We start from the raw sequence: 10,786 nt of genomic DNA on the forward strand, positions 1-10,786 counted from the left end.
TGTTTGAAGTCACTTTGTCTCTATACCCGAATGCAGACAGGCTGGCAAATGAGCAGCAGCAAATCATCAGTCCAGAGGCATGCAAGAGCTGCAGTGTCAGGCTGGCAACACAGCTTCATGCTCACCCCTAGTCTCAAAGCACATTTCTCCCACCTCCTCTGGATCATGTCGGAGAAAGACACCCATGAGAGTCACTCAGTAAAAGAAAATTGCTGCAGGCTCAATTGAGCTTCAGAGGTAAATCAGAGGAACTCCACTAAAGTCTTCTTTTGAAAGGGATATAAACAACTTTCTTTTAATAAGCCTACCCAAATAATTCTATTTACCCCTTTGAAAATATATAACATAATGAGCTATTCAAGTGGACATAGCATGAGCTTTTCAGACCCCCTCATCCAACAGTTCTCCGAAAGCTTCAGAGGACTGTTAAGGAAACAGAGCAGTTCTTGTAATAAGCTTTACTCCAGCTTCAGCAGCAAAATATTTTCATTTATTGGTGTCTGGTTCTGTGCAATTGTCTAAGCTACAGCTAGAAGCAGTTAAACTGCTCCCAGGTAGCTTCAAAAATATGCCTGTGATCATGCTAAAGTAGATTACATGGAGAAGTAACAGGACACATCAGGAAAAGATGAATTTAACCTAAAACCAAATTGCCTTTCAAATACTTTCAACATGCTTCCCAAACACACACATTTCTTCTCACTTCTCAAGCTCCAGGTGATTACAGTTGGGAAGATGCAAAATAACCAAATTAATCAATTAAAAGACACCCCCTAAAAACTGTAAGTATTCATAGTTTGAAAGATAATAACTAAGATGTAAACCTAGAAAAGCCAGATGAAGACTGGAAAGGGAATCTGAAAAGGAAAGAATATTCTTAAGGGTTGTTTCAGACAGGGGAAACAACTGAATGTCAAACAGACAAGGACTTGATTGGGCATGAGCACAGAGCTATTTAACAGCCACCTTGAACAGAAATTGAAACATTTATTTTGGCCTCTGCCATTTCAGAACATTAAACATTTCCAGCATTATTTCCTACACTGGGAAAAACACCTTAGTGGAAACCTGTGTCAACACCGTTACTTCAAGTTCAGCTCTCTGGACAAGGGTCAGCCTGCAATTCAGATGAGTGGTCCCAGGCTGAAAGCTCTATCCAGTTTATCTAAAGATGGCAGGAATGCTGCAAACAGACATACCCAAACACCTGTTTCCAAGAGTCTTGTTTAAAGAACTTCTATATAAAGTAAATTGAATTTTCTTCAAAAAAATAAAGCACAAATATACATTCTTGTGGATTTTCAGTATTGTCAGTCTCACATTCACCACTCTCACTCCTAAAAATTCAAGAGGAACATGCAACTAACCATGACTTCTCAGCATATGGCAGAAAGGATTAATTTCCCAATCTTTCAAAGCATGATGGGCCCTGCCTTTAATCAAGAGATTGGCAACCATTAAATATGTATTCACTTCTACAGCAATTCCTCTACCCCTTAAAAATTTTTAAGTGATACTTTTACAGAAAACAGCAGAAACTGCCCAAAAGAGAAGAACACGAAAGCTTACTTCTGTTTGTGTACGGAGGAGCTGGTAACACCCCAAACCCTCCCAACTCCTGCAGGAACATCCACACGCTCAGAAGAGGGAAGAGCAATGGAGGTTCCACATGGCCACCAACTCCTGGGCAGCATCAAACTTACTCTCACTGCAGGCAGCCTTAGACAGGCTCTCAAAACAACCCTACCTTGAAATCCCTGTCCAGCTTCCTAGAGTTAAGTCTAGATAAACACACCAACACACAGCTGTAAGTAAAGTGAAAGACATTGGCAACTGCTATCAGGAGGCTAATCAAGAAGGAAGGAAACTCTGCAGCCTGTAGTAGAGGTATGAGATAAAAGTATTATGCAGAGGCTTTATCTTGTCCCTGGAAAAAGAGAAAACAACAAAAAAAACCACAGAGCTGAAAGCATTTTGAGGACTTCAGAGCTTGGTTCGGAGGGCTGAAGGCAGAATAAGGAGGGATATGGTCAGCAGAACCACTGTTCTACGCATGGGTCAGTGGGCCCACATCAGAAACCTTTGTTTGGCAGCACAGCTATACAGGTTGGTTGCTTATCCAGTGATTAAGAACTTTGGTTTTCCCCTGCAAAAACGGAGGTTTACGTGGCTACTCCTGCCAGTTTTGCTGCAACACAGGGAACAGACTGCTGCTGACTGGCTGCAACAAGGGATTTCTTTCCTGAGGCTCCTAAATAAATGCCAATAGATCTGATGATACTAAACAGTTTCATTTACACTAGGGAGATGTTATGACGGCAGCACCTACACAAATGAGAACAAATGAGTCATTACCAAAGTGATAATGCAAGCAAAGATAGTGTGCAAGAAAGTATTAGGTAGGGAAAGAATCTTAGAATCATTTAGGTTAGAAAAGGAAATGTCATTATCTTTAAGAAGAAGAAACCTAAGCTGGGGCAAACATCATGAGAACTAATGTTCTTTATTCACAGAATGTGAATTGCAGAGTATAAAACTCTTTTACAGAGACATACAAGGGAAAGCAGCATTCTGGAGGAGAAGATGCTCCTGTATGGCTTCTGTTTGAAGTTAGACTAAAAGATTAGAACAGCCTCTTTCAGCCTCACTCCCTGTGTAAAAGTACAAATAAATCCAGGAGAAATTACAGAGGAAGAGAAGCAGCAAGCTCAGCATGACAGCTGGGGCATAACTCCTGGGAGGTTTCAATAATTCAGATGTTTGCAGGGACTTCCTCAAAACAAAAGGACAGAAAAGGAAACAAGTTTTTGTGCTATACTTCACTGCTCCAGGGAAGCTGGAAGATAGCAAACAAAAGGAGGAGAGAATTGACAGAGTCACAAACTGCAAGTTTAGGTCTTTCATAAATTATATGCAGACACAAACACAAATCCACTTCTGTGAATTCAAAGTAAGTATAACAGATGGGGGAGAGAGATATATCAGAAGTGTTGCTTAAAAAGGGGCTAAGAGGAAATGAGAAAGTTTAAAAAATGCAATCTGCACCCTAGTAGAAATCTGAAGAAGTTTTATTTGGAATAGTGGAGAGATCAAAGTGGCTAAAGAAAGAATTAAAAAAAGAAACAAGGAGTTATTTAAGGAATTTTTAAGGAAAAAGATCACAGCCTTAGAACAACAGACATAGCTGCACGGAATTATCCAAACACTCGAAAGCCAAAGAAATTTCAAGCAACAAGCCAGACCTCATCCAACAGGCTTGAAGCTTGAGCGGCATACAGGCAAAGGAGCGAGGTGAAGCAAGACTGGAAACATTTTGTATGTTATGTAGAGAAGAGATTTGAAAAGGTAAAAGGCTCAAATGAAGAAAGATAGTTTAATCTCTACACCATCAGCACACATCTAACAGTATTTAATGATATCTGGGAGCCAAGATGCACTATTGGGAACATACCACGACATTGGGAATGCAAGCACGCACATCAAAAAAGTAAGATAACAACAGAACAGGGAGAAAGAGGCATAAAAGAAACTAGGTGAAGAAACTGTATTCAAAGGCTTCTCTTAAGCATGCCCTCCTGGATCACTGGTCAGCCCTTGTTTTTAGCATCTTTCAGTGCTTACACTGGATAAGGCCTCAATGCACTATTACACAACTTCCTTCTTGGACCCTTCCCTAAGGACTAACAGCATGCAATAACTTTCTCATTTACTGATGATGAGCAGTGTGAGAAGGCTTGGATCAGAGCCCAGACATCTCAATGGACATTGGATTTCTTAGCAGACCTATTTTATTGGAGCAACAGAATGTTCCTCCCCTCTCTCATTTCCCTCCCCTCAGAAAAAAAACCCCACTCACAATGATGCTTCCAGAATGTTTACCTCACTTCATGCCTCTTTCAAGCGTTCTCTGCCTCAGTATCCCCAGTTCCCTGATCCCCAGCTGGAAGTTAGCTTTCTGTGGCCCAAATCCATGAAGGTCTGTGTTATACACTGCCCTTCTAATCCCTCTTTGTGGAAGTCTAATGAAAAAAATCACACGTAGGTCCCAAAGAACAGGATAGGAAACTCATCTGACAACACTAATGACAGGAGTTAAGCTGGAAGTCCCCACAGGCACAGTAATATAGGCAACGTGGCAAATTATGCAACCACAGAACTGAATAGGGATCATCTAAGGGATTCTGACAGAACAGAACAGAGAATTTTAAATATATTGTAGATGGACAGCACTGCATAAGTTTGTCAGGTTGTAATTTTTGCAGGTCTTTCTCAGCAATCACAAGGATGAGAAAAATCTTAGTTTTTCTTTGAAAGCTTTCTCCTAATACATGCCCTAATTCAGCAGGGGCCTAAAGAAGTTCATGTGTTCACAAATACTCAAGAAAATGTCTGTTCATGCACAAAAACATCCTAAGAACAAAGACAGGGGAAAGAAATGAAAATAAGCATGCTTGTTAAAAATGAAAACAAATCCACTTCTCTTTAAAGAGTATTACTCAAAGGTTGTCTGAAGATATTACACAGCATTTTTTGTCACTACACAAAACCAATTTTCACATGATGTTGTGAACCAGTGTAGTTTAGTTTCAGAAGTCTGACTTGTGCAGTTCTGCTATAGTAACTGTTTCCAGATGGAGAAGACAAAACCAGTTCCAGAGAGGCACCAGAATGAATAATAGGAAATCTCAATTGTATTGCAGAAGTCATGATTACACTGCTAGCAGAAGTAATAATGGGAGAGAAAATAACTTCCCAAACAATTTTTTTTCCCCCAAGTCTGAACGTAAGGAAAAGTTCTCCATCTCCTTGAGCCCCCGAAATGATTTATAATCTATAATAAAAGAATGTAAAAAGTAACAGGACACTGCTCACCCCTCCATCAGATCCTCCCAAGGACAGTCCCCTCTCTGCTATTCTGCAGGCAAAACAATAACCTCAGATGAGAACTGAAGTCTGATTACTTTCTCCTTTAATGTCATTATTTACAACATCTAACTTCAGTAAGTGGTATTTGAGGCATCAGGTAACCCAACTGAGTTAAGAGAAGCTGCCATTTATTGGCAACTGAATCTTGCAGCCTATCATGAAAATAAAGTATCTGAGCTTGTAGCCCCCTTCCATAAATCCCCAAAACACCCCCAAGAACACTCTTTCAAATTTGTTCTGGCCAAGTGAGATTAAACATTAAAAAACAATCCATACCCTGATTCTTAGGAGCAGGACAAATAAAACTGGACAATGCAAAAACACTCTATCAAAAAAATCAGGATCCCAACTGAATTTAAAATCAGAGTGGTCACCCAACTAGTGAGCAAAGCACTTACATAAGCTGCAGATCACTATAAGCATGACAGTGATATTCCCCACTGACATGATTATCAAATGCAAATCACACTCAAAGAAGCTGGTAGCTTTTCTAACTGCAAAATTTGACAGTGTCCCCTACGATTTGATTAAAACTCACCACTAAGTGTTCATAGAGCACTACAGGGTCAGCACCAGCTCATAATTACCCGGAAAGACTCAGCTGAAAGGAGGTTTATGTTGTTCTGGTTTTAAAGGCCAAATGGAACAGAAGGCCAAGTGAAAATCCTTTAAAACATATTTAATTCGTTTTCCTTTCTTCTCTACAACACCCATGTCCCACAGAGCGAGGCAGACTCTATGGAAGAGAACTGCCTCCACTACAGAAAAACTACTTCAAAAAAAGAATACTAACTGTTTTAACCAGTTCAACCCATCCTCCTTCAGCTAATGTGCTCTGTGCTACACCTTAAATGCTGGCACAGTCGTTAAAGTGCTCCTAAAAGTTTGAAGAGCTAAAAGAAAAATTACCTGCGGATTCTTTCAGCTTCTTCCCTTGTGATCACTGCATCGGTCACACCTCTTCCACATTTCCTAGGCGTGCACCCTGGAACACAAAGAGGGGGAGAGAAAAAAAACCAGATCATCTTCCAAACAAGGCTCCAAACGAGCCTCTAATGTTGTCCAACTCCCCTTTCAGATTCACAACATTCAGAAGGGACATTGGCACTCTCAGAATATTTTACATCACTTAAACTACAAGAAAGTTACATCTTCATTTTGGTGTGTTCTGCATGCAATCAGAGAAAAACCAGCCAGTGTCACTGGTGATTCTACACAGATTCAAGTCCCTAGGACTCATCTAAGCTACATCACTTTCCCTGCTATGACTAGTGAGTGTCATTCACGGGAGTTACACCAACTCAGCTGACAAGTTATTTCCTGCCATGTCCACACTGCAATTCAACAGAATGGAGATGATCTAAAAGGACTAAATCTCAACACACGAAGTAGCGCAGCCACTGGAGACGCGGCTGTCACGCACGACTCAGAGCTTCCAGTGCTTTGGTTAAGCAAAATGTACAACACCACTGCCTTTAAAGACAAACTGCCTTTCCTGTTGATCTGAAAATAATTCTTGTAAACCTTAAGTTTTGCTACAAGTCGTTACAAATTTGTTACAAACTTTGGGATTAAAATTGATTTACTGATGTTCCTTTGCATATCTACCACTTCAAACTAGTGAAGATGGCCTTTGGTTAGTACGGAGATATCAGATGCATCTCTATGTCATTGTACATGCAGCAAGAAAAGCTAGATCCACTGATTTTTCCCCTTCTTCTCAAGTGCAGAAACATTTCAAGCTGTGAAGATACTAACAGGGTTCCTGGGAAGGTGCAGGATCTTTATGGAGTATCAATACATGCTAGTTCATGTATTAACACAAATAAACTGAATTTAACTTGCGTTTTGGTATTCAACTCGAGATCATGCAGTTTATTAGCAGAGATTCCTGCAGTCAAGCACTAAGAACCACTGTATTTGTCCACTGGAAAAGCAATGTTAACATAGAAAAAGCAGTGAATTTGAACATTCTAATCATACTGCCAGGATAATAAAAGCAAGTATATTTCAGATTTGCTCAACCCCCTCCCTTCCCAAATACATGAGGAAGCAGATAACATTCTGTATGGGATGTCCATACGAATATACCTTGAAAGGAAGCTTTTTATATGAAACTTTGCACAGAAGTGTCTTGAAGCACACAGCTTGGACATATGACAAAAAAGCCTCTTAAAATTCATGGCTAAGACACCTAACATGGAATTTTAAAAGCTCATGGAAAAAGCCAGCAGCACGTTTCAGGTGAAGAACACATGAAACTTCTTATGAAATTAGAAGACTGGTCCACAAGTCTTCAGGCAAGAATAAATAAGATCAATTCTGAGCCACCACAGACCTTGGGATGTCACACTTGGCACTTTACTGGGGAAGATCCATATATAGATGTAAAGCCACAGAAGGGTTGGGATGAGTGTATTTCCTGACATCTGCCAATACACTTACTGCTGCTGAACTGAGCTCCTCTTCAAGGATTATTTGCTCATCAGAACACAAGAGAGGGTGGGGGGAAACTCAAGGAAAGAAATCAATCAATTCACCCATGCAAGTCAAAAGCAGCCATCTGCTCTGATCAAAAGCAACTATGATAACCACGACCACAGACTGACAGCAAGAGAAATTTTGACACACCATGAGTGCTTTGTAGGAATTTCTGCTCCATCTTACTGGATATACCTTGGCTTTGCTCAGATGTGCTGCAAAGCCCTCCATTTACACCAGTTTCAAGAAGAGAGAAGCAGCGAGCAAGAGGTGTGTGTGTGAAAAGGTGAGTAGCAACAGCAACCTACCAAATACATATACTGTTTCCTTGCTTGGGAAGAGACCCTTGTTCAACAGATGCTTAAATGGAGTCAAAGACACCCACACCAAGCAGAGTGTTTAAACACAGATCAAGGTCAGGAAACCAACTGGATTACAACACAGATAATTCATTCAGATCACCCAGTGACAATTCACTATAAAAAAGTATACTGCCGATATCCAAACTGTGCTTCATAGCATTGTGACATCTTCATACCCAACAGAACATTGGGTAGGGTGTGGAGTATGTTGTGTGATTTGTGATTGAGCTAACTCACAAATCTTTGAGTGGATCTTATGTTTACTAACAAAATCTTTAGGAAGGTTTTTTAGTTCTAGGAACCCACATTGGTTCCTCTCTGGCTGTTATTTTTGCACGCATCCAAGTTTAAAATTGGGTGCTGGAAGCTGTTACTGCCTCAGCCATCTGTCTCCTATTCAGTACACAGGAAACAGAATGTAACATAGGGGTCCAAGTGCCTAAACTGCAGCTTTGTCTTCTACTTAAAGTGGTACTTGGCCAAGAACCATACGCTGCCAAGACCAGGATGATTCACAGGAGTAAAAAGCCTCATCACGATGTTCCCCTAATGCTGTTCACCTCAAAGCAGGACATGAGGAGACAAAGATTTATCAGATGCCATCCCACAACCACACCAACAGTCTAGATGCTAGACCTTTTCCTCCACTGCTCACAGGCTTCTTTGCTTTCCACATCCACTGAGCTAGTCTCTGGAAAAGAGACTGTCTCCTGGGCAATGATCATGGATGCTTTGCACACTGACACAGTAAGTCAACACATAAGAGACTACACAGGAGTTTCATCAGACACACTAATAGCCACAGTAGGTTTAAGTAGTTAACCATGTCTCAAGACAGCAGAAATGGCCAAGATCTGATCACAGGGTTCAGAATGCGGATGAGACTGTGCTCATAGAACACCTTTTGCAAATAAGTTAGGTGCTTGTCCTCTGAAAAATTACACTTTTTCCTGTATGAAGCATGGTTACTGGCAGGCAGCACTATGGAAATAAACCCTCTGCTCTGTGACACCAACTATCATATCATTTGAAGCACACTAGCAGCTCGGTTGCACCAGTTCGGTTTGAAGCAGGGACAGGTGCATAAATAAAAAGCTCATCTTAACTCTGGAAACTTTACAGCTGAGCATCAGACACCGAGTGATGGCAGGAATGTGCCTCCTTCTGATGCAGAGCCACCCGCTGTGGATGTCAAGCCAGAGTAAAGACAGAGAATGAAAAGCTATGGAGTGATAGGAAGTTATTTCTCAAGTGACTAAAGCTCCGGAGCTGACTCCAATCTGGCGGAAACCCTTAATCCACATTTACTGCCTCACTAAGCTGTCAGTAACACACGTGGAGCAAAGAGCTCAGCTTTGGCAGGCCAGGCAGGCTCAGCAGCTCACCACCACCCTCTTGTGGGCTCCGGGCAGGAGACGAGAAATAAAAAACGAGCAAAGTTCATCATGGATTCAATTAACTACTTAAAACAGATGCTCACACATTCCTAATACCACTGATCTCTTCTGAAAGCATAGTAGAAGGGAACACATGTAAAAACGTCTGCTAAAAGCTAAATCACATAAGCTAACAAGCAGCAGCAAGCAAACACCTAATTAGAAAGCTGGAGTACAAACTCTCACAAGATGACATGCTTTTGCTTCTCCTGGGTTGACACCAGCTGTGTCAATCGTTCCCAAACAAAGCCAAGAGAGGTCACACTTCACCCTGCACTTCACATTTGCAGAGCTTGCTCCCCATGACACCACAAGAATAGAGAACACATTTGTTCCTCTTCCTGGGCAAAAGAGAGAGCATCAGCCTAGCTCAACCATGCAAACTGCAACCTAGACTCCCACTGCTCTTCATCAGAGAAGACGAAGCCCTTGCATTTCTCTCAAAGATCCAATATCAACATTCTAATGAAATAAGTGCCAGAGGAAATAAACACCAATTTGACAGAAAACAGCCTCAGCTGAAAGACAAAGACAGAAAAGTACTTTGCAGGCAGCATCAAAACCTGCTGCACAATTACATATCTCAAAACAAGTGTATTAGAAGCTGGAATTTGTGCCATGACCACATGGTAGCAGCACAGACAATATCCTAAATCAGTTCTATTCCATACTCTGTATGGCATTTACCCACAAACTCACCCACACACCTATTACAGGAATCAACAGAGTATGAAAAGACACGAGAAACAGATCGAGCAAAAGATTTGTTTCATAGAGCCCAAGCAAAGCAGTTTCAGAAGAGAATTATGTAGGAATGACAGAAAAACCTCTCAGAAGCATCAACTCCTGGGATGGCCCAAGAGGCCTGAACACTCAGGGATCTAATAAGACACACAGCAAGCAGGTGTCTGGCAGGAACAGAGGGGGTTTACACTGTTAATTTGGTTTAACAGACATCAATCAGCAGTTAAGGTCCTCTGGAAACTGCCTTATCCCACTTCACACAATCCTATCCAAATACCTTCAAATCTCTTCTGGCTGTCATAGTCCTCCGAGCAAGGGATCTCGATGAACTTGTCCTGCAGGTTCTCTCGGCGACGGGCCAGCACCTCAGTGACCCCATCCTCAGCACCCAGGTACCTCCAGCTCAGGAGGGCACCGATGGCGGCCGTGGTGAGGAGAAGGAACGCTGCCCTCAGCCACCTCCACCGCGACTCCTGCTGGCCTCGGCTCCGCTTGGCACTGGGGAGAGAGACAGAAACAGCTCCACATAAGCAACAGATCCACTCCAGAGCCTGTGATGGCCCACTCCAGCCACCCAACACCAGGAAGACCCCTGTGTTCAGCACTGGGGAGGCCACACCTTGAATAACGTGTTCAGTTCTGGGCCCCTCAATACAACAGAGACATTGAGGTGCTGGAGCGGGGCCAGAGAAGGGCACCGGAGCTGGTGCAGGGCCTGGAGCACAAGTGTGATGAGGAACGGCTGAGGGACCTGGGGGGTTTAGTCTGGAGAAGAGAAGGCTCAGGGGGGACCTTATCGCTCTCTGCAACTGCCTGACAGGAGGATGGAGCCAGGAG

General features: G+C 42.2%; 1 protein-coding gene across 2 annotated transcripts in view; it reads right to left on the minus strand.

Annotated features, from left to right (window-relative positions):
• Positions 1–10,786, minus strand: part of OGFOD3 (2-oxoglutarate and iron dependent oxygenase domain containing 3) — a 40,836-nt gene that overhangs the window by 29,309 nt on the left and 741 nt on the right. For both annotated transcript variants that reach the window (XM_030506624.1, XM_032920297.1), the window contains exons 2-4: positions 10,227–10,447; positions 5,836–5,911; positions 4,873–4,915 (exon numbers count right to left, since the gene is read on the minus strand). In XM_030506624.1, coding sequence (XP_030362484.1) covers positions 4,873–4,915; positions 5,836–5,911; positions 10,227–10,447 — 340 coding nt within the window. The remainder of the gene's footprint in view (positions 1–4,872; positions 4,916–5,835; positions 5,912–10,226; positions 10,448–10,786) is intronic.

This window comes from Strigops habroptila, chromosome 14 (genome assembly GCF_004027225.2).
Source record: "Strigops habroptila isolate Jane chromosome 14, bStrHab1.2.pri, whole genome shotgun sequence".
In the NCBI taxonomy this organism is placed as follows: domain Eukaryota; kingdom Metazoa; phylum Chordata; class Aves; order Psittaciformes; family Psittacidae; genus Strigops; species Strigops habroptila.